The sequence below is a fragment of the Mus caroli genome, chromosome 7, assembly GCF_900094665.2.
Source record: "Mus caroli chromosome 7, CAROLI_EIJ_v1.1, whole genome shotgun sequence".
In the NCBI taxonomy this organism is placed as follows: Eukaryota; Metazoa; Chordata; class Mammalia; order Rodentia; family Muridae; genus Mus; species Mus caroli.
The window spans coordinates 47,073,977-47,097,027 of NC_034576.1; the positions used below are offsets into that span (position 1 = coordinate 47,073,977).

The 23,051-nt window shown below is 51.3% G+C and overlaps 2 protein-coding genes across 3 annotated transcripts; one reads left to right on the forward strand and one right to left on the reverse strand.

Annotated features, from left to right (window-relative positions):
* Positions 1 to 4,047: 4,047 nt before the first annotated feature.
* On the reverse strand, positions 4,048 to 16,410 carry Aldh16a1 (aldehyde dehydrogenase 16 family member A1). Its single transcript, XM_021166714.2, has 17 exons — positions 16,230 to 16,410; positions 11,800 to 11,902; positions 10,775 to 10,901; positions 10,074 to 10,252; positions 9,915 to 9,992; positions 9,586 to 9,767; positions 9,349 to 9,501; positions 8,812 to 8,997; positions 8,384 to 8,479; positions 8,079 to 8,215; positions 7,864 to 7,969; positions 7,655 to 7,785; positions 7,047 to 7,214; positions 6,693 to 6,894; positions 5,294 to 5,479; positions 4,962 to 5,084; positions 4,048 to 4,317 (listed from the first exon to the last, which is right to left on the reverse strand). Exons 1-17 carry the CDS (start codon positions 16,317 to 16,319, stop codon positions 4,156 to 4,158), a joined length of 2,409 nt encoding a protein of 802 aa, XP_021022373.1. The 5' UTR covers positions 16,320 to 16,410; the 3' UTR covers positions 4,048 to 4,155.
* A 1,310-nt stretch (positions 16,411 to 17,720) lies between these two features.
* On the forward strand, positions 17,721 to 21,929 carry Pih1d1 (PIH1 domain containing 1). Of its 2 annotated transcripts, none has more exons than XM_021166716.2 (10): positions 17,721 to 17,771; positions 18,218 to 18,311; positions 18,644 to 18,710; positions 19,471 to 19,650; positions 20,317 to 20,378; positions 20,463 to 20,544; positions 20,859 to 20,988; positions 21,122 to 21,197; positions 21,547 to 21,690; positions 21,806 to 21,929. In XM_021166716.2, the coding sequence occupies exons 2-10, from the start codon at positions 18,222 to 18,224 to the stop codon at positions 21,845 to 21,847; spliced, it is 873 nt and encodes a 290-aa protein (XP_021022375.1). In that variant the 5' UTR covers positions 17,721 to 17,771; positions 18,218 to 18,221; the 3' UTR covers positions 21,848 to 21,929. The 2 variants fall into 2 exon arrangements, with proteins under 2 accessions (XP_021022375.1, XP_021022374.1); XM_021166715.2 differs by having other exon boundaries at positions 17,755 to 17,975.
* Positions 21,930 to 23,051: the final 1,122 nt, after the last annotated feature.

Here is a 23,051-nt window from a genome sequence, read left to right on the forward strand (position 1 = left end):
TTTGTAGACCAGGCTGGCCTCGAACTCAGAAATCCACCTGCCTCTGCCTCCCGAGTGCTGGGATTAAAGGCGTGCGCCACCACGCCCGGCTGAAACCTTTAATCCCAATACGTAGAAGAGGCAGAGGCAGGTGGAGCTTCTCTGAGTCTCGGGTGGGTTCTTGGATTGTTCTTGGATTTAGGGTCAACTTAATATATGGAGATCCCATCTCAAGATCCTGGGGCTGCAAATATGCCCGTGCTTGGCTAGCATGTGTGAAACCCCGGATCGCATCTCCAGGCAGACCATAGGCGGAGCACACCTGTAATCCAGGCAGGATCATCCTTCATTACGAGACTGAAGCCAGTCTGGATCGTATCACACTTAGTCTTCCAAAACAGTCGATCCTCAGCCCATCTATGCTCCTCTGGGCTCTGCACCCCCACTGCTGTTGCAGAGTGTGGGGGTGCACAGGCCATGGTTAGTTCATTGAGCTGCTTTTTTAGCACTTCAGGGAATCTGTCACATCCCAGTCTGCAGGCTTCACGCTAGTGCTGGCTTTGTCACTGTGAGAACTAGCCCTTTATCCTCTTTAAGCTGAAGGTTTTTCTACCCTAAACTGGGAGATGAGTTAGTGAGAGGACAAAAAGAAGGTGTCTTCTCTTTGTGCAGTTCTGGGGATTGAACCAAGCACGTCCCACGTGCTAGGCAGACACTCTGCTGTTGAGCCATGTCCCAGACTCTGTGGCAATCTAAGCAGGACTCTACTGCCTGTGTAGTTCTGTTTCTTCCGTGGTCCATCTAAGTCTTTTCTGCAGAGCCCCATGTCTGCTGGAAACTCTGGCAAGCTTGTTTGCTTTGCTTTGGCCAATGACTCCACTTACTGTGGGGTGAAGCCCAGTGGCTTGGGATGGATGTGAGGGAAGTGGGCCTAGGCTGGGTTGACTGTATCCTAACTTTTTCACATGTGTTCTTTCACACTGCTGCCATCTCCAGATGATGCTTTAATGGAGTCATACATAGGACCTGGTATCTCAGCACTTGAAGGCTGGGGCAGGAGAATCACAGTAAGTTCTGGAACATCTTGGGAAGGTAAGTTCCAATTCCGTCAGGCTTAGTCAGACTCTCTCTCTTTTTGAGAGTCTTACTAAGTACAGTATGTAGCCCAGGCCCGGAACAAGATATATGAACAAGGCTGCTCTCAACTTTAAGGAGGCTCACCTGCCCTGCCTCTGGGATGAAAGGTGAGTGCTACCACACCAAGATTCTGTCTCAAAAACTTGAAAATGTGGGACTGGAAAGATGACAGAGATTGAACATCTGTGCTATTGCACAGGACCTGCTTCAGTTCCTAGCACCCACAGCGGTACAGTGACATGGGACCCAGTACTCTCTTCTGACCTCATGTGTCCATACCCACTCACAGCATTAAAATAAAAACATGGGACTAGAGAGATAGCTCAAGGCTAAAAGCACTGGCTATTCTTCAAAGGACCCTGGTTCAATTCCCAGCACTCACAAGGCAGGTCACAACTGTTTCTAACTCTAGGACATCTCACACCCTCAGACATAAACTAAAAATAGATCACTAAAAGAAAGGAGGAGGAGGAGGAGGAGGAGGAGGAGGAGAAGGAGAAGGAGAAGGAGAAGGAGAAGGAGAAGGAGAAGGAGAAGGAGAAGGAGAAGGAGAAGGAGAAGAAGAAGAAGAAGAAGAAGAAGAAGAAGAAGAAGAAGAAGAAGAAGAAGAAGAAGAAACAAAACATACTGTTACTATTCTGGCTAGTCTCCCCACCCCCCACCCGTTTCCTGGACACAGGGTTTCTGTGTAACCTTGGCTATCCTGTAACTTGATCTGTAGACCAGGCTGGCCTTAACTCAGAGATTCTGCCACCATGGTGAATTGTGTTACCCCTGGGCTGGGGGTCACGGGTGCTGTAAGAAAGCAGGCTGAGTAAGCCACAGGAAGCAAGCCAGCAGGCAGCACTGCTCCATGGCCCCTGCTTCCAGGTTCCTGCCAGGTTTGAGTTCCTACCATGGCTTTCCTAGTGGACCGTGATTTGGAATGTGTAAGCTAAATAAACCCTCCCCTCCCCCAGCTGTTTGCCATGATTGCCATCACAGCAGCAGCAACCTTCACACACAACAGCACACCATCAGGGTCACTGGGAGGAGGCTTTGTCGTCTCTAAAAAGCTCTCATGCCATTGCCATGCCAAGAAGGCCTCACAAGTGCCAACCAGATGGGGCCCCTCCCAGCTTCAACAGCCATGTGCTGGAACCTTTATCCTTGGCAAGTGACAAAGTGACAGTCTGTGATAATCAGTTACAGCTCAGAGGATGGAGTAAGAATAAGTTGAGCCTGATGGCTCAAGCTGTCATCCCAGTGGCAGATCGGGAATGCAAGGTCATCTCTGGTGCCACAGTCCAACCAGGAACACATACATACATACACACACACACACACACACACACACACACACACACACACGTTCTTGAAACCAAACCAAGCAAACAGAACACCAAACCAAAACATACGAGAAAAGAAAGAAAATGGACTAAGAGAGCCTCCGTTAGCCCAGTTCACTGGGCAACATTAGTGAGCAGACCAGGGAGAGAGAGGGAAAGAGAAAGAGAGAGATGGAAGGAGGGAGGCCTTGACAATGTGCAGCGAGTCAACCAGTTGGCTGTTGTTCACTGATCAGCGTTACTGCTAAAGTCTAGACCATTCTGATGGCTCTTCTCCGACTTTTCTTGCCTGGGGCCTTCATGTTCAGCCTGGGTGAACAGACACTCTGGCTTGTTTTATGACCTCACATGGTAAACAGGATTTGGCAGAGATTAAGGAAGAGCACAGGGTGGACGTGTCCATACATATATAATCCCAGGTGGATCACAAGAATTGCAGATCAGGGGTGAGATGGCTGAGCTAATAAAGTAGGTTCTGACTATTTTCAAGCATAAGCATGTGAGTTGATGCCATGAACTAACATGGTGAAGGAGACACCTGATTCCTGAAGTTGTCTTCTGGCTTTCCTGCATGTCCACACACACACACACACACACACACACACACCAAAAACCCCAAGAAACTCCCGTGAAACTTATTTTTTTTAGACAGGGTTTCTCTGTGTACCTGGCTGTCCTGGAACTTGCTCTATAGACCAGGCTGGCCTCAAACTCAGACATCTACCTGCCTCTGCCTCCTGAGTGCTGGGATTAAAGGAATGGCTTAAAACATCACTGCCTGGCTTAAAACAAACAAGTCCCACAAGAGTACACAGTGAGATCCTGCTTTAAAAAACAAAAAGGAGGGGCACTGACTGCTCTTCCAGAGGTCCTGAGTTCAATTCCCAGCAACTACATGGTGGCTCACAACCATCTATAATAGGATCTGATGCCCTCTTCTGGTGTGTCTAAAGACATTGTGCTCACAATTGTAAAATAAATAAATAAATAAATCCAAAAAACCCAAAACAACCCCCCCCCCCATGCTTCAATTGTCAAGCCAGCAGTGTGTCAGGCCTGGAGGTTCATGCTGGTACCCAGCAGTGCGTCAGGCCTGGATGTTCATGATGGCACTCAGCACTCTGGGTGAGACATGAGGAGTAGATGTGCCAATTAGCTGTGCCCTAAGATCTTGCTGAAACAGACCAAAGAAGGGGGGAAAAAAGCAAAACCACAAACCTAAAACCAAAACTAAAAGCTAAACCCATGGAGATCTTCTGTGATGGCAAGCACCTGGTGAGTTTCAGCTCCAGGAAGCCAGGCCTGCCTCGAAGCTGTGCCCTCAGCACCTGGCAGCAGTGGTGGCCCCTGGCTTGGGGCTGGCACACTAGGGCTGTGCTAGGATACTGACCTTCTTGTTCAGAAAGGGGACTTACAGGAAGGCATCAGTGCTGGAATCACTTACAAAGGGGACAGAGCCTTCCAGGGACTTCCCTCTACTGCCTCCTGACTCAAGAGTGCTGGATGAGGCTGAGTTCCCTTTATGCATCCCATAAACACAGTATTCTCCCAGGGTTGCCTACTGGGCCACACATGAAGAAGCCACTGTTCCCACATCCTCAAATGCACAGTCAAAATCACTCAGTTTATTAGAAGTCATGGGAAATCTGAGAGAAATGTTCCAAGCACTTGGTGCTCCTGAGCATCAAAGATGGAGTGGGTGGCTTCGGCATTAGTCCCCCATTGGCAGCCACAGGGCCTTTGTTCGCGCTGCGTGAAGACTCAGCTCCTGTCCTGCCCCCTGGACCTCCACATCCCAGGCCCTTGGGAAGCCCCTGTTTACCCACACAGACTTGAGGTTCCCTGCAGAGGCCCATTCCACAAACTGGGAGCCCTGGGATGGAAAGATATGTGATTAGTCCTGCAATGAACACCTGTAAGAGACCTAGAGACCTGACAAGGCTGGACATTTAGATCCTGGCCAACACTCCTTTTAGATGTAGAGGAAGTAGATCTAGGGAATCCTCATCTTTCCTAGTTCAAGGCTCTTGCCAACAGGGACTTCCCATCCAGCACAGTGGTTCAGGAGGGTAGAGCCTTGGAGTGTTGCTAGGGTGCATACCCTAGCAATAGGTCTTCCAAAAACCATGATGTCTTTGGGCAAAGGAGGCTTTAGGCCCTTGTGAAGAAGACTGTCTTTCTTTGAGCAGCAGTGTTCTACACCTTTAATCTCAGTACTTGCGAGACAGAGGCTAGCAAATCTCTGTGAGTTCAAGGCCAGCCTGGTTTATATAATGAGTTCTAGAACAGCCAGAGCACACAGAGAAATCCTGTCTCAAAACACTGTCTCCTGGACCTCTCCCCACCAATAGAAGACCTTCTTCCTTTGTGACTGAGCTTGTACCAGGGTAGGACCTCAGCAGCTATTGCCAAGGCATTTCTTCCTCTTAGCAACAGAGATCCTTAGGGGATGAGCGCAGAATCCCCTAAGCTCCTAGCACAGAAGTCTGTTGTTGAAGGTTAAGTACCCTGAAGTACCTGGGCAGAGCCGAAGTACCACAGGGCTTGGACATCCTGATGTAAGGCCAGACAGCGGGTCAGGTGGTCGCGATCTCCTGTCACTACACTCACCAGGCCAGCAGGAAACAGAGTAGCTATATCCTAGGATGAGAGAGTGGGACACCAAGGGTTGAACATCAATGGGGCAGGCTGAAGAGTGGGCATCTGGCAGTGGCTGTAGGGGCTCATGCAAGGAATAGGACTTAGAGGGGATGCTGAGACTCGTTATCATAGCTACCCAGGAGGGAGGAGGCCAGTTGAGCTCCTGAAGACCCAGGAGCAGCAGGCAGGAGGGAAGCAGGTGATTTTACCTGGCAGACCTCCAAGGCCAGCAGAGGACATGCTCCACTGGGTACTAAGACCACGGCATTGCCATAGGCCAGTGCAGGGGCCAGTAGTGACACAAAAGCCAGCAGGGGCCACTCATCCGGGCACACCACGGCCAGCACTCCCAGTGGTTCTCGAAGCCGGAGCACAGGGCCTCTCAATCCTGTTACCTACAGAAATAGATGACAGACACATCAAGGACAAGTTCCCAGAGGAACTTTTGCCTGCCCCATTCTCCCACATTTAACATGTTCCTAGCTCCAGAGTAGCTCCAATAATGTGTAACCAGGGGATGATGGTTCAGGGCCTGAAACTCTGGAGTCCAATGGCCACTCCATAGCTTTATGGGTCAGCGTGAGTTACTTAACCTCTCTGGACTTCTGGGCCTGGAATCTGCTCCTGCCTCAGTCTGTGCAGTAGCTGAGACTTTGTGTTTTGAGGTATTGTAGGCAGCTCCAACCATGCTAGGATAGGCAATTGCTCTATCTCTGAACCATATCCTAATACTTGTTTGTGTCTGGTTTGTTTTGAGACAGGGGCTCCCTATGTAGCCCAGGCTGGCCTTGTACTCAGAGATCTGCTTGCCTCTCTCTCCTGAGTGCAGGGATTGAACACAGACACCACCAATGCCCAGCTTGATTGAGTTTTAGTTTTTTGAAGACTCTGGGCAGTCCTGGCTGTCCTGGGAGTCACTCTAGACCAGGCTGGCCTCGAATTCACATAGAGCTACCTGCCTCTCAAGTACTGGGACTAAAGGCTTGATTTATTTTCTAATTGTTTATGAGTTGGGGCACAGTTATGTGCACTTGTGAGTGACTGAAGGGAGTGTGAGATCCCCCTGGAGCTAGGGATACAGGAGGTTGTACGGCCTCTGGCCTGGATGCTGGGATTAAACCCATCCTCTGCAAGGACAGCTCCTTACTGCTGGGATTAAAGGCACGAGCCTTGATGCTCAGCAATACCTTTGTTTCTTTGATGCAGGATTTCACTGTGGCCAAGGCTGACGCTTGACTTGTGATCTTTCTGTCTCTATTTTACAAATGTTGAGATCATAGGCCTGCACCCTCATGCCCACTGTGTGTTTGCAAAGCCTTCTTGAATACAGACAAGCCTACGTTACATAGATTTTAAACGGCGTAATCTGAGAAGTTCCTACAATATGTGCATGCGTGAGCAGCCTGCTTTCCTGTAAGCACTGTACCCCTCCCTCCTGTCTTCTGAGACAAGGCTTCTCAGCCAAGCACTGTTCCATCTCTCCTCTCACCAGAATTGTATTCTCTAGACTTTCTAGAGCTAAGCTTGGACTTGTGCCTGGTTCACTGAGCCTGGGCTCTGACTCTTGGCTGACTGACTGTCCTGACTGCCTGCTTAGATCTGTCTCACCTGTAGTGTCTGGCCTTGGTCCTGAACCCGGGTGCCCCATGTCTGGAGTCGCCTCACACTCAGTTCTACTTCAGTCTTGGCAACTGTAGGCGCTGCTCCGTGCCTCTCTAGTTGTGAGGTCAGCACTGGCTTCCTGCGCTCCAGAGCAGCTGCCAGGGCCCACAGCAGGGTTGCTCGGGCTCTTGGAGACTGGGCTCCCCAGCTGTGGGCAAACAGTGCAAGTTAGGGTATAGCCTGGCCTTAGCTAGTCCCAGATGGCCATCTCTATCATCTACAGCCTCCACCCAGGGCTCCAGTCCCACGTGTACTTCTATCCAAGCCACCCTCACCTCTGCGCTTCCATTTGACGCTTACCCAGGGGCAGCCTGATGAGCAGCCTCTACAGCACCTTGGATATCCTTGGCTCCACCCTCAGCTACATAGCTGGAGACTTTGCCCGAAGAATCTTGGATGGGCCTGGAGCTCTGGGTCCCAGGAGACTGGAAACGGCCCCCGACAAACAGCCCATAGGGAGGGGCTGGGCTGCAGAGTGGGGTGGGAGAAGGCTGCATCCACATGGGCCACTGGCAGGTCTACCATACTGGCTGGACCTCTCAGTTCCCAGGAACCTTTTGGACTCAAATTTCTATTCTCATGAGCTTCTACAGGATCAAACACCTGCTCCCATGAGTCTCTGGAGGATTCTGAATTCCTACCCCATGAGTTTCTGGTGTCATCCAAAACTCTTACTGTAATGCACCTCTCGGACACTCTAAATTCTACTCCTTTGAGCATCTGTATTCTCCCTGAAGTCTTTGCTTCTGGGACACTCAAACCATTAAGGAGAACTGAGATTCTTTTTACTCTTGGGGTTAGGACCCAGAAAGGTACACTAAGAACTGAAGACCCCAAGACAGGCTCTAAGCACCCTCCTTCCAGCCCCACACCCTCATCTTTAGGTTACCAGGCCTGCAACAGCTCACCTAGGCCCTGTTTCTGGCCCTGACGGCAGAATGGAGGACGCAGCAAGGCCAAATGTGTCGTAGTTGAGACTCTCACAAAGGGAGGACTCTTGGGAAGGTGTCCTCAAGGGCTGCAGGTACTCATATAGGCCCTGTGAGAGGTGTGTGGTCAGCAGGAGGCCAGATGGTCTCAAGGTGACTCAGAGGTACAGAGGTGGATGGGCACTCACATCTGGGCCTCCGTGCCAGGAAGACCCACTCTCCTTGCAGCCCCCTGTCGGCACCGCAGGGTCTCGGAGGCCATGAGCATTGATCCACACTGTGCCCACCTGGAGCCTATGAGGCAGGGAAAGACACGGGGGAGGGTAAGATGGGATGCTGGGTGAAGGGGGAGGGAGACACCTGAGGGAGACGGTAGAGGCAGGGGGAGTAAGTACCAACTGACCCATAGCCCAGCTCCAGGGCTTGCCCTAGCCTCTCACTCCACACACTGGCGCTGCCTCCCCGGGGTGTTCCATTGGCCAGGGCTAGTGCCTCCTTGACTGTGCGGAAAGGAGAAGCCATAACCACAGGCCACGGTACCTAAAAGGGGTGACAGGCGTTAGCCGGAGAGCAAACTCTCCTGTCAATACTTTACCCATTTGAGAAAGTCATAGTGTTCCTAGCTCCGGGTAAGGTTCAGGGCTGTTGCCCACAAGTCACTGAGGATGGAAGGGCAGGGCAGGAAGGCTGCAGCCTCAGGGGCCTCACCTCAGCCTGGGCACATGGGGCTGCTGGAGGCAGACCAGAAACCAAGGCTGGAGAGAAGAATGGGCTACTGGGGGGCACATCACCAGCTTGGAATACCTGGGAGGAGGAGAAATAGATGCAGATGGCTGTCCTCTCTAGACCCAGAGACACAGCTCAGCCTCCTCCATGAATACGCAGGCTTCAGCTCCTTCCTAGACCTAGGTACTGAGGTTGCAGCCCCAGGCCCCTCCCTCAGCCTGGGCATCCAGACTCAGAGCCTCCTCCTCCCTTAGACACGCAAGTCCACACTCCAACTTCCTCCCCAAACTCGGGAGTTTAGCTTTTAGCCCTTGTCTCAGACCCAGGCATCTAGGGTCTGGGACCTTCTTACTCTGACATAGGAGTTGGCTAGTCAAGGTCTAAGACTCCATTGTGCAGATGGGGCTCACCTGTCCCCCCTGGCTTTGGGCCTCATCCACAAAGCTCTGGGCCAGGTCTCGGGCAGCAGCTCCTCGAGCCCCCATGTCCACAGCCCCATCCAGTCCTCGCCCACTCCGTATCTGTGCCATTCTGGCCTGGAGTCGTCTCATAGCTTCATCCCATACAGACTCCTGGATGAGGAGCCTGAGCCCCCCCTGTTGGAAAAAAGGCATGAAACGTGGCAAAATCAGGGGCGATGTAGGGAGAACAGGCTCCCACAGAACAGAGGGGTGGGCCTCAGGGATAGAGCAGCACCGGCAGGCAAGAGGTGCACTGCACAAAATTGGGTGACTTGCCCAGAATGGTGGCATATGCCTGCAACCCCCGGAGGATTAGGAGTTCAAGGCTAGCCTGGGCTACACAGTGAGTTGGAAGCTAGGTTGGTCTACATAAGACCCTGTCTCAAATAATAAAAAGGCCCAAACAACAGAAAGTAAAAACAAGCTGGGTATTTGGAGAGTATGGCGGACCACCGGACTTTGGGGACCCGAGCACACAGATCTCACCAGACTGCGGTCTGACCAGACGGCATCCACGACACCCTCCACAGCAGAGTCCACATCTGCGGAGTCTGTCAGTAGCAACAGTGACTCTGTGCCCAGGGCCAGGCCCAGCTCAGCTCCCCTGCCTGCTAGAGTCCGTCGCAGAACACGTCCTTCCTGAGGGAACCCCATGGGTTTCAGGTATGGCAGGAGCCTCTTGGCTCTTAGCTGTGCCCATCCCACTGCCAGCCCTGAAAATACCTCCACGGGTCCACAGAAAGCCACCTTCTGGACTCCAGGTTGGGAGGCCAGGACAGGCCCCAGCGAGGCAGGGCCACATATCACATTGAGGATCCCTGGGAAAGAGCCAAGCTCTCCTGCCAGCTGAGCCAGGAGGAGAGGTGTCGGGAAGGCTGGGGGCACGAGGGCCACCACGGTGCAGCCTGGGGAAAGGGAACAACTGAGTCCAGACCCCTACCCTCCTGCACACCCAGGGGTCTAGGTGCCAGCCCTCTTCCTTGGACCCCAACCATCTTTTCTGAGAAAAGACGGGGGTCTGTGGGGGGGAGGGGACCAGAGCCTTTACCTACCCATAGCCAGGGCAGGGCAGACCCTCCACATCATGTCCAAGAAAGAGAAAGGAGTCGGCAGGATGAGGCCAATGACTCCTGCAAAGAATCCATAATGAGCGCGTGGACGGGTTGGTTTCCTGGGTCAGGAGGGCTCTTGGAGGGCCTACAGGTTCTCACCCACGGGCTGCCAGTCTGCCAGTGCATCATCCTGGGCATGTGCCTGGACTGCATGGTACTGGAGCAGTTGCTGGGCCAGTGGCACATCTCCATCTCGAACCTCTCGAACAGCCCGTCCAGTGACCAGGGATTCCATGGTCCACAGCAGTCGCTGGTGCTTCTGAATGGCCTTGGCCAGCCTTGGGAGAACACACAGAGTCGTCATGCTCAGAGCAGCCTGGACTATAACCCCACAAGAATCTAGGGGCAGATCCATAATTTATCGGGTACAGCGGGTACCAAAGCTGTGTAGAAGTGTAGTCTACGAGAGTGTCAGACTCTGTGTGGTGCTGTGGGATGCTCCTGGTCACTGATTACCAGGGGTCCCAAAGATAACTGGGAACGTAAATCTCAGCCTCTGATTCAATTGCATTATGGGAAATGGGATCTTTATAGCTGCCCCCACAGTGTAATGGGAAGCAGGGAGCTCTGATTCTAACGAAGTGCTGAGAAACAGGGCTCTCGTGATATTCTCATACTACTGGACCCAGTGAACTGTGAGCAACAATGGCTGTTCTGGCCACTGAAGTGCCACATGCACTCGGGAAACATGAACCATTAATTCAAAAGGATCCGAGGACATGGAGTCACTGTTTCCTCCTGTGATTCCTGAGGGACACAGGCCATCTCTTCCTAGGTGGGCCTTGCCTGGGCTTCCTCACCGGGTTAGGTGTTGTCCCCGAGCAGCTCCAGGGAGTTGGCTCCAGGCCTTGAATGCTATCTTTGCAGCCTCCACAGCTGCAGCGATGTCCTCAGCCTCTGCTTGCAGGCAGCTGGCCAGGTTTTCTCCTGCAGAGACAAGTAGGGGCCCAGATGGAGGAAGCCTGTGTCAGAAGTTCCCTGTGAGTCTCAGGCCTTCCTCTAGTTACCAGTCACTGCTCTGACCAAGCCCTGCAGGCAGGACCTGGCTTTCTTTTCCTTCTTTCCTTTCTTACTCCGTTTTGTTTGTTTGTTTTGTTGATACAGGGTTGGCTGGCTGTCCTGGAACTCACTCTGTAGACCAGGCTGGGCTCAAACTCAGAGAACTATCTGTCTGTTTCCTAAGTGCTAAGATTAAAGGGATGCACACCAATGCCTGGCTGTGCTTTTAAACTTTTATTTATTTGGAATAGTAATGAGTGTTTTGCCTGCAAGTATGTATACACATAATATGCATGCAGTGCCCGCAGGAGTCAGAAGATGTCAGATTGTCTGCACCTGAACTTACTGGTGGTTTTAAGCAGCCTGATCCTGACATGGGTGCTAGGAACTAAATGAACCTGGGTCTTCTGAAAGGATAGCACACACTTCTAACCACTGAGCTGTCTCTTCAGCCCCTTTCTTCTTCTTTTTTAAAAAGTTTCTCACTATGAAGCTAAGGCTGGCCTGGAATCCACTCTGTACTTCGGGCTGGCTGCAAACTCAGGACCCTTCTGCTTCAGCCTCTGAATTGCTGGGATTAGAGGTGTGGGCCATTATCCAAAGCTTGAGGAAGGGAATTGAGTACAGAAGGGCTTCAAAAGCCTTTTGGGAGCACTAGGAACTATAATTACTGAGACTGTCCTCAGGAGAAATGAGAGCTCCCATCCCCACCACCATTAGTGGTTGTCCCTGCACTAAGGGGCTCGAGCCCAGATAGCATGGACGGCATGGCTGCCACCCTGAGAGAGGTTTTTGTTCCTCCTGAATGACTGGACTCTTCAAAAACCTGTGATGGGATCCTGGCAAGGCGCTGGATTCCTGTGTTCTGGCTTCAGCCACATCCCATTGACATGGTGGCCCAAGAGGCGGTTGTGGGTGTCCAGCCAGGCCTGGAGGAAGAAAGAGTTTGGAGAAGAGCCTGAGGCAGCTGGGACAGCTCAGCCCCTTGTCTCGCTGAGGGGATGTTTGTACCCTTTGCTGTCAGTTCATCCTTCTCCTGCCTGCCTTTTGTTTTTGTTTTGGGCTGGGGTTTGAACTCAGTGCTCTATACTATCAAATTATACTTCCAGCCCCTGTTTTGTTTTTTGTTTGTTTGTTTTACTATGGCTAAAACATTATTTGAAACTCTTTATGTTAGCTAGTACTGCTGCTGCAGCCTATATATATATATATATATATATATATATATATATATATATATATNTATATATATACACACACACACACACACACACACACACACACACAGCCCCAGTACTCAGGCCAGCCTAGGCTACAACGGCAAGATCTTGGACTCTGTTTTTAGTCTGTAATGTAATAATAGCCCAGGCTGGTTAAACTTACTGAGGTGTCAGGAATGAACCCCAGATCTCCTGCATCCATCCACTGTGTACACCAGTGTACCTGGTGAAACCACACACACACACACACACACACACACACACACACACTCTGGCTGTCCTGGAACTAGCTCTATAGACCAGGCTGGCCTTCAGCTTCTGCCTGGGATTAAAGGAGTGTGCCCCTACTGCCAGGCTTAAACAGGGTTTATAACCCTCTGCCTCTGGTAAACCATCCCCCCCCTCCCCCAGAAGGGAAGGAATCAATATACATAAACAGCCAGCAGAGCCACTTCAGCTCCTTCTGTGAGCTTGACCCCTGCTTCATGCTGCTTTCTCTTCCTCCTTACATTTCCTGCTGTTCTGAAATCCAACACCTACCTTCCACTTTCTGATGTTTTTCTCTTACCCTGACAACTGGGCCTTTTTCATTCTTTTACTTTTTTTTTCCTTAAAGCAAAATGGGCTCAGTGCGTCCCACGTGTCTGTAATTCTGACACTTGAGATGGAGAAGCAGGAGAGCACTATGATTTAGAGGGCAGCCTAGGCTATGTGAGACAAGGTGCATGGTGGGGAAATGGCTCAGTCAGCAAAGCACATGCCTTGCAATGATGAGAACCTGAATTCAATCCCCAGGGTACGTGGGGAATCCCAGGAAGAGTGGATCAAGGCACACACATCTGCAATCCCAGTGTTAGGAAGGTGGAGGAGGAGGAAAGAACAGCTAGCCTTGCTTGCCTACATGGGCAATTCCAGCCTAGTGAGAGGGCAAGTCAAAAGAAGGAAGGCCAAGAGCTGACTCCAGAGCTAAGGGCTCCTGCAGGCTACGTGTTTGGTTTTCAGACAGCTCACAGCCACCTGCAGCTCCAGCTCCTGGGACCTTCAAACCCTCTGCTGGCCTCCTGATCACACATAGCGTGAGCACATGCATACACACAGACACAGTAATCTTACAGAACAAGGGGTGCACGTGGGAGGCAGGTGAACTGCTTGTGAATTCAGGTCAGACTGTCTACGTGGAACATTCCAGGCCAGCCAGGAAGGACCACATAGAGAAACCCTGTCCCAAAATGCAAACAAAATAAACAAAAAACAACCAAATCTTTTAAAAAGAAAAGAGAAATTGTCATGCAAATGTTCCAAACTGTGGCATCCACGAGGACAGAGCCATCATGAAGTGGGGCCATGTGAACATGAACCGGGAACTAAGCACTGTGACTGACAGTTAGTGCTATGGTAGTGCTGGTTGTATAACAATCCTTATCTGTTAGAAATAAGGACTCAAATATTTATGTGAAAGTAGCACAACAGCCGGCACTGTATAAACGACTCTTGAGAGACAGGGAGAAAGCACCGCCAACACTGGCCTGCCCTCGCGGAGCTGCTGAAGCTCAGTGATGGATGCATGGGAGTTCCTAACATCAACTGCTGTGGAGAAGACGGAAAACAAACTCCCACAAGAATGTCAACGGGGTCCTGGCAGGCTACGGGCCTATTGGACACCAAGAGCTTTCCCAAAGTAGCCAAGACAATTGGTTCCAGATGAATTTTGTCAGGGAACTGGAGCCAAACGGTCGCCAAACTTTGGAATTTTATTTTCAAGAGAAATTGGTATCCAGGATGTTTAGATGGAATTAATTGTACAATAAATGACATTTCCAAAACAAAGCTCAAGCCAAAGAAAACAAACATGTTTTCTGGTTGGGTTGCCCATAGAGTGTAAACCTGAGACCTTTGTTGGAGTAATGGGGGGCAACTGATTGGGGGTAGGCGTGGGGTGGGGGGCACACCAGAATCCAAGGCGTGGTGACAGGCCCGGCTCTTTCATTTTTTGAGACTGCTTAGCTGATTTGGAACTTGTAACTCTCCTGCCTTGGCCTTCCACATGCTGGGATTACTGGTTTGCCCACCATATCCAAACTCCTTTAAGCCCTGTGTACTATGGACAAAATTCCTCCCCTCATCAGCCTTGTGTTCTGTCACTAAAATAACAAAAATAATCCCCTCTCTGACGTTCTGAGGATTAAGTAAAATCGTACTTAGCAGAGGTTGGCACAGTCTATCCATCCATCAATCCCAGCCTTCAGTCTATTATTGTTACTTAGAGACACACTGCCTCTAACAAGCTTCCAGCTGGGGTCTCTGAATTGTCCCAAATCTGATCTATAGTTTTAGTTACTCCAACAGTCCAGTACCTTTTAATTGGCATTTCCCTGGTTGGAGTCTCCACTGCAATTGTCTGTCCAGGCAACACTAGGCTCCATCTCATTATGATGGATTCGTAGCATCCCTGTCAGCAGAGTCTAGAATCTATCCTATCCTTTTTTTTTTTTTTTTTTTTTTTTTTTTTTTTTGCAACAGGGTTTCTCTGTGTAGCCCTGGCTGTCCTGGAACTCACTCTGTAGACCAGGCTGGCNTAGCCCTGGCTGTCCTGGAACTCACTCTGTAGACCAGGCTGGCCTCGAACTCAGAAATCCGCCTGCCTCTGCCTCCAAAGTGCTGGGATTAAAGGTGTGCGCCACCACCGCCCAGCTGGATCCTACTCTTAAGCAGCATCTTGGTGACATCTCTTGATGAACCAGTCTGCCTCCATCTTAGGCTTGAAAGCCTCTTAAAGACAAACTAGCTTCTTTCCTGTTTCTGATTGAACCTCTGTTTCTCCGGATTGGGTTATGCCCCACCTGTAACCTTAAGTACAAATGGTTCTGCACTGCCCGTTCCAGAAAACTTCAACCACGCCTTGGTTTTAAAAAGATATTAAAATCGCTTTGCAACCCTACCTTTGTATCAAAAGGTTGTTGTGGCTACCATTTTAGGAACACCTTGCAATAGTGTCTTTACTACAGGTTATTATAATGCGTATGTTCTGCTCCTGTAACCTCAACTATTTTGGTGGCCAAATCCCCCTATCCACAAACTATATATAAAAACCTTGTCTTCCTCACATCCAGGACTGACTTGTAGAACCAAAGCTTATCAGGTGCTTGTGTCCTCAAAAAAAGCTAGCTTAATTAATTACTTGCTTTAATTACTTTGGCCATGATGATTTTGGGTCAGTGATCTTTCTCCTTGTATCTTTGGGATCAACACTCTAAACTTTATAGTGTTATATGCTGTCCCTCCAAAGCTGGAGTCCTTTTGTAGTGTGGTGAATCCTCTTAGAGTCTAAAGACTCTCCCAACTTCCTTAATACTTGCTTGGATGCTGGAAGAATTTCTGGGACCCTGGGCATTCTGATTGGCCCTTGGTTTGAAAGAAAATCCCAGGAACCCTACCACATTCCGATGGGGCTGCAAGAGGGTTCTGGAGCCTTAGGCCAGGAGGCTCTAAAGGAATAATATAAATGAAGTACGAAAACAGGAAAATCTCCCAAAGAAATCCACTAAACTTGGGAGGGGGAGAGGGAGAATGAGAATCGGATGGGCCAAAAGGGTCAAGAGAACTCAGACGACGTTCCAAGGGGCGGGAGATCACAGAGCACCGTAAGGATATTGAGACTGGGGCTGCAGTCACAGCAAGTTTTGGACGAACTTGAGGTTCTAAATGTTCCCGCGAACCTCCAAAGTGCCGGGGGCCGCAAGGAACCACGGTCTAGCAAGGTGAAGACTCAGGAGGACCGCGAGAGGTATGGGGATTTAGTGACCACCCGTTCCTGAAGGGTCCTGGGGAAACACTACAGCGGCGTCCTCGAGGACAGCCATCGCCGCCCACAGCCAACCAGCCAGCCGCCCAGCCCAGGCTTCCGCACCGTAGGGGAAATCACGCGCTCAGAGGGGCGGGGCTTCCAAGAAGGCCGCAGTGGATGACGGGAGCCCGCGCGTCCCAAGCGGCCGAAAGGACTCAGGAAGGCGGCAGCGGCCGCGGGGCAAGCCCTCACCAGTGCGCATGCGTGGCTCTCCGGCACCGGTCCGTACTCCAGCGTCGTGAAAATCTCCCGGGTACTGGGCTGTACACGCGTAGCCGCCATCGCTCGCCCGGAGCCTTCCGCGAAGGACTGCTGGACGGTGTACCTAGAGGAACTTGGAGGTCCGAAGGGCGGCACCGCCCACTCCAATCAAGGGGGCGGGGCCAACCGTAGGGCCCGGAAACAAGCTATATTAGGACGTGACCCGCCTACTTTAGGGCCGCGCGATGCGGCCTATGGGCGGATGCTGGGAAATGTAGTTTCGGGGAGAACAGACATGGGTGGATGGGTGGGTGGGGTCCCGCATTAGCAGAAGGCCTTCGGCTATTGTCACTTTGACTCTTTAGAAAAAATAGATTTTCGTTGTTTTTGTTTGTTTGTTTTTTCAGACAGAGTCTCACTGTGAGCTCTGGAGGCCCTGGATCTAACTATGTAGACCCGGCTGGCTTCAACTCACAGACCCACCTATCTCCTCCTCCAGAGTGCTGGTATTAAAGGCGTGTGCCAGCACACTGGCTAAAAAATATTTATCTTTGTATGTTTTTTTCCCTGAGGTATGTATTTTTTTTTTTTTTTTTTTTTTTTTTTTTTTTTTTTTTTTTTTTTTTTTTTTTTTTTTTTTTTTTTTTTGGTTTTTCGAGACAGGATTTCTCTGTAGCCCTGGCTGTCCTGGAACTCACTTTGTAGACCAGGCTGGCCTCGAACTCAGAAATCCGCCTGCCTCAGCTTCCCGAGTGCTGGGATTAAAGGCGTGCGCCACCACGCCCAGCCCTGAGGTATGTCTTTGCACTATGTGTCTGCGGTGCCTGTGGAGCCCAGAAGAGGGCGATGCAGGTGCTGGGCTGGCGAGAGCCCCGTGACAGTTGTGACTGTTGCTTAACCCCAGACATCTCCAAAAACAACATGTGTTCTTAATTGCTGAGCCTTCTCTCCACCCCAGATGCTTTTCTTTCTTTAAGAGAAGCAAACAAAGATTATTGTTATGTGCATGAGTATTTTGCCTGCTTGTCTGTGCATCATGTACTTGCAGTACCCCAGGAGGCCAAAAGAGGAGGCGACGGATCCCCTAGAACTGGAGTTACAGGGCTTTGTTAGTCGCAATCTGGGTGTTGGGAATCGAACTCTCGTCTTCTGGAAGAGCAGTCAGCACTCTGCCGTTTAACTTTCTCTCCAGCCTCCTCTGCCTCTATAACTTCTTTATAAGCAAAAACATTAATTATGTTCAAAAACGGGCGATTGAGACTGGGTGTGTGTTGAGTGGGATCCGACCCAGAGCCTAACTCATGATAGACAAAAGCGGGAGATACTAAAGTTCTCAAGAGTGGCAATCCTTTCTGTACTATAACCTCTGAGGTTTGGGAAGGGCGGAAATGTAGGTTTTATTGATTCAGGAAGTGTGTCATTTCGCGGGCCTCCTCAGCCCTTACTTTTGATTGGTTGGTTAGGAGGGCGTGGCTTCAGGTCTTTCATACAAGTGGTCCGTGTGGGTGCCTGCTTTGGATGAAGGGCGTAGAGGTGGGCTTAACGGTGGCTACTTTAGTTCCTTAGTTATACAGACAACGGAAGTGTGGCTTTCATTTAGCATCGGCCAAACAGGACCGATCAAGATACCCAACAGACTTGAGAACGGAGTCTTCATCGTAATGGAACTGTAGACCATTCTCAGGACAAATTTTGGGATTCTGGGTGGAGTCCTGGGTGTACTCGACTGGCCGGGAGGTAATGGTGCACGCCTTTAATCCCAGCTCTTTGGACGCATAGGCAGGATTCGAGGCCAGCCTGGTCTACAAAGCATTCCAGGCCAGCCAGGAAAGGCTGCACAGAGAAACCCTATATCGAACACACACACACACACACACACACACACACACAAAACGAATCAACTGTGACCCTACAGTAGGCTAGCTTCGCTTATCTGTGAAACGTTCTCCACGTTTTGGACGCCTAGGACTTTTTCCTAGGGCCATGGCGGACTCGACGTTTTTGGCACCAGAGCTAAACGACACAGAGTCGATGGGTGAAGAGACGGTGCGGTTTCAGGAGCTGCTGCTGAAGGTGCGGGCTGACTAGACTGGTGGGAACCTGGGTATTTAAGAATCTATTATTAATTGGCACTCAGAGACGTGGCTTCAGTTCCCAGAGTGCCCCGTGGCAGCAGTGAGGCCTATGGGAATTGTAGTTGTTTGCCTCAGGTTTTCTAGGTTCTAAATGAAATGGAGTTGGGGTGATCTTGGAAGTTCTTGTAAAAATAAAAGTGGGCCTAGACTGCATAGTACCCCATGTGATTGATTCTGAGCTCTCATGAGTTCTCCTACTGACGTTTGAGGAGCAGATGAAGGGGTTCACTTTGCAGATTCATCCTGGATGGTTTACTTTTGTCCCCACAGGCTTCCAAAGAGCTCCAGCAAGCCCAGACAGCCAGGCCAGACTCTACACAGATCCAGCCAAAGCCTGGTGAGAAACAGATGTAGATAGGAATGTCTGTGTCTAGGTAGGTAGGTAGGAAGGTAGGATGTCTCAGGGAGGATGGGAGACCCTGAGAGAGGGTCAGTAGAAGCTGGAGGCAGGAGACACAGAGGATGAAGGTGACAGATCATAACTGGGGACAAAGGCCTAGAAGTAGTTATATGAAAGGACAGGCAGGAAGATCACTGACAAACACTGGGCCACAGGGAGCAGAGTGGGGAATAAGAAAGAAGAGCAGAGCCGGGCGTGGTGGCGCACGCCTTTAATCCCAGCACTTGGGAGGCAGAGGCAGGCGGATCTCTGAGTTCGAGGCCAGCCTGGTCTACAGAGTGAGTTCCAGGACAGCCAGGGCTATACAGAGAAACCCTGTCTCAAAAAACAAACAAAAAAAAAGAAAAAAAGAAAGAGGAGCAGAGAGCACTGGAAGGCGGGAAGGCAGAGGCAAAGTGTGAAAGCAGGGCCATGCGTAGCGGGTAGAGGTGCTTGTCACTAAGCCTGGTGCCCCGGGAGAGCTGCCATCACACATTCCAGCCATGGTGTGCTTGCACATATGCACACACACGCAGAAGAGGTGCATGTAATTAAAAGAGGGGAAGAAATGAATGCCTGTGATCTAAGGAGGCAGAAGTGTCCCAAGTCTGGGGCCAGCCTGAGCATAGAGTGAGAGACCTTGTCTCAGAAGAGGGAGAGGGTGGGTGAGAACGCGACAGCCCAGGAACAGATGGCCAAGAAAACTGTACTCGTGCAGGTTTCTGTGTGAAGACCAACTCATCGGAAGGAAAGGTTTTCATCAACATCTGCCACTCTCCCTCCATCCCTCCCCCGGCCGACGTGACTGAGGATGAGCTGCTGCAGATGCTGGAGGAGGACCAGGCTGGCTTCCGAATCCCCATGAGCCTGGGAGAGCCGCACGCGGAGCTGGATGCAAGTCAGTGCCCTCGCAAGACACCAAGTCTGCTCCCCCAACATTGCTTTTCTCAGGAGCTTCCAGTCAGCACTGGGAGCCAGAGGGGTCCAGTGTGAGTGGTCCAGGACTGGAGGGCGCGTGCATGCCAGGGGCTCATCACTGAGGCTGAAGAAGGCTTCAGAGAGGGTTATGTGGAGGAGCGCCAGTCTGATTTGAAGAGTTACTCAGGCAGAAACAAAAGAGTGTCGTAGGCAGAGATGACAAGTGAGCTGGGCATGGTTGCTCACTCTCCCAATCTTAGCTCTTAGGATGCTGAGGCAGGAGAATTGCTGAGAGCTAGAGGCCAGCCTGGGCTACCTAAAAAGAGGACAAGGGCCGGTGTCTGGAGGATACAGTGATCTGGTTGGTGGACAGACTGGAAGTCTGGACAGCCGGGGCTCTAGAGTAGAAAGGAGCATTTGCTAGAGTGGGTGGGATAGAGTGAGGGGTCCTTGGAGCTGCTGGGAAGGGGCAGGGGGACAGCCTTGGTGACGTGAGCCAGAGCCAAGAAGGACCTTGTCTGAGTTGACCTGAAAGTGTATGCTGCCTCTCACTTCCTGTGTCTTGGGTCTCTGGTCCGCGGGCAAGTTTTCCTTACGGGTATTCTATGGAGATTGTGCAGACCTCATTCCTTGTTTGTCTCCACAGAAGGCCAGGGCTGTACTGCCTATGACGTCGCTGTCAATAGTAACTTCTACCTGAGGATGCAGGTGGGGTTTGGTGGATAAGAGCTGGGCAGTGTGCTTCCTCCAGCCCCACCCCCACCATCATATCTTATCTTTCTCTCACCTCAGAACAGTGATTTCTTGCGGGAACTGGTGATCACCATCGCCAGGGAGGGCCTTGAGGATAAGTATGGCCTACAGCTAAATCCCGGTGAGGAACAGGAAGGAGCAGGAATGGCTTGGGTGCTACACTGGGAGAGGTGAATCCAGTGTGTCGGGGATTTCCTTGACTAGCTTTCAGGACGGTGGAGCTTCTTAGAATGAAGGTGGAGCCAAGATGGTTCCAGGCCAGGAGCTTGCAGGGTGTGTGTGTGTGTGTAACAGTGGAGCTAAGGTGGGTAGGGCCTGCTAGAGTCAAGCTTGCTATGGTCAGCGGGAGGTATCCAGGAAGGCGGCCCAGCCTCTGTGGACTGGGGAGCACTCCCTGAGGGTCCACCTCAGTGATCTTTGACTCTGCACCTTCAGAATGGCGCATGTTGAAGTACCGGTCTTTCCTGGGCTCCATCTCACAGCAGAACATCCGTTCCCAGCAGCGCCCTCGGATCCAGGAGCTGGGGACCCTGGATGCCAGTGGCTCTCTGGGAACCTGTCATGGGTAAGCCGTTGTGCACATCTGGGCACATCTGGGCTGATGACTGTCCTGGGGCTGAGACCTGGCTGGGTGGAGGAAAAAAGGGACAGTAAGTCAAGTAGAGGGTCACCCTCAGTCTGCCCTTGTTCCCACACAGCCCAGAACGGCCTCACCTGAACCTTTGGCTGGAAGCCCCTGACCTGCTCTTGGCTGAAGTTGACCTTCCTAAACTGGTGAGTGCAGGCTCTTAGTCAGGGAGAAGAGCTAGTGGACACGCTGGTGCTGAGGCAGGAAGTCTAGAGGCAACCCCTGCATCTGAAGGAAGACACTGGGGCCTGGACTCCTGGTCTGGGCTCCATCTCTTGAGACAGTGATGCCGTTCCAGTCTTGGCCCAGAAACCCGACAGGGGCAGCTGCTGCTGTCCTGGGCTTGAGTTCCTTGAGACTTAGAATTATTGTCCTTTGGGTTTTTTTTCCCATTGTTTTGGTGCTGGGATTGAAGCCACACCCATGCTTGCTAGGACCTTGTGGACATAGCTTCCCAGTGCTAAGGGATATGGTCTGACTGTACCTCATCACCAGGATGGCGCACAAGGGCTGGCACTGGAAATAGGAGAGAACCGCCTAGTGATAGGGGGCCCCCAGCAACTGTATCACCTGGATGCCACCGTTCCCCTGAGGATCGACAGTGAGGCAAGCAGGGCTGCTTTTCACCGCAGGAGGAAGGTACCTGGAGGGGCTTCCACAAGTGCTGGGATATAGGGACCTGGAGCCCTGGGTGGGGGAGGAGCCAGCGTCTGCAGCTCTGGGTCCTGAATCCACATTCTCTCTCCTTTCTCAGCAACTGATGGTGTCCATGCCCCTCCTGGCAGCGTCTTCTTGACCAGAGTGCCCTGGTTTTCCAGATGTGGAGAAGATGTTGGTGTCTTCTCTAAGTGAAATAAACAGGTTTCCAGTTCTCCCCAGCTCCAGACAATGATGCATGGAGGGAGGGAGTGAAGAGAAATGCCAGCTCTAATTCAGGGTCCCCGAAGTCTCTGTCTCTTTCTCAAGGCCCTGGCCTCCTGAGCATCCTGGCTTCTGTCTTCCTGGGCTCCCCGGGCTCCAGAGCTGACTCTACCTCTTTCCTACCCCACTTCATTATCCCAACGAGAACATCTGGGCATCCAGGCTCACGCTGGCCCCCCCTTCCTAGACAAGACTCGTCCCTCATTGACGTCCAGCAGTCCCACAGAATAATGGCCCGCCATACCCCCCGACTCTTGCTTCTTTGAGCTCTAGTGCCTTCTCTAGAGTGTCCTGTGGGAAGTTGCTAAATGGCCATCCCCAGTACAGCACGTGCTCGCTTGGGACTGGGGCTTGTTCTGTCTAACTTCTACAGCCAAACTCAAGCAGAGTCTCTAGGCTCTCCTGCCCCATACTCTATCAACTCTCCATTCTTGGTGTCTAGCTTCATCTCACAGGCACCCCCAGGCCTCACTACCTCATGGCTCTGCATGTCCTGTCCCCTCTTTAGGACACTCCACTTTACTTGCCAACATTCTTTCCCCTTGCTGGTGCTGAGGATGTAGCCCAAGTCTCTAATGCCAGGTGTATTCTGAGCAGACGGTGGTGGCGCTCACCTTTAATCCTGGACTCAAGAGGCAGAGGCAGGTGGATTTCTGAGTTCGAGGCCAGCCTGGTCTCCAGAGTGAGTTCCAGGACAGTCAGGGCTACACAGAGAAACCCTGTCTCAAACTTCCAAACCAAACCAAACCAAACCAAACCAAACCAAACCAAACCAAACCAAATCAAACCAAACCAGCAATGCTAGGCATACATTTGTACCATTGAGCTACACCTCAGGGCACCCCCATCTGTTATTTGTTTGTTTGAAAAGAGGTCTCCTGTAGCCCAGGCCGATTTGAAACTTCTCATGAAGCAGAGGATTTGCACTTATAGTCCTCCTGCCTCCCCTAAAGGGATGGGATTTCAAGTTTGCACTGCACTGGTTTTTATAGCTGGGGACTAAACCCAGAGTACTGTGCGGTGTGTGCCATGCAAGCCATGCAAGCATCGCCATGCTGAGGCTCTTCCCAGCCTCCACC

Bases quoted from the DNA above. Each gene is read 5' to 3' on its own strand.
- Aldh16a1 (XM_021166714.2), bottom strand. From the start codon at position 16,319: ATGGCGGCTACGCGTGTACAGCCCAGTACCCGGGAGATTTTCACGACG. The intron at 8,216-8,383 runs GTGAGGCCCCTG...CACCCCTTTTAG, and splicing joins CCCCATGTGCCCAGGCTGAG to GTACCGTGGCCTGTGGTTAT. The intron at 5,085-5,293 runs GTAAAATCACCT...CTCTCATCCTAG, and splicing joins TGGCCTTGGAGGTCTGCCAG to GATATAGCTACTCTGTTTCC.
- Pih1d1 (XM_021166716.2), top strand. From the start codon at position 18,222: ATGGCGGACTCGACGTTTTTGGCACCAGAGCTAAACGACACAGAGTCG. The intron at 19,651-20,316 runs GTCAGTGCCCTC...TTGTCTCCACAG, and splicing joins GCACGCGGAGCTGGATGCAA to AAGGCCAGGGCTGTACTGCC. The intron at 20,989-21,121 runs GTAAGCCGTTGT...GTTCCCACACAG, and splicing joins TCTCTGGGAACCTGTCATGG to CCCAGAACGGCCTCACCTGA.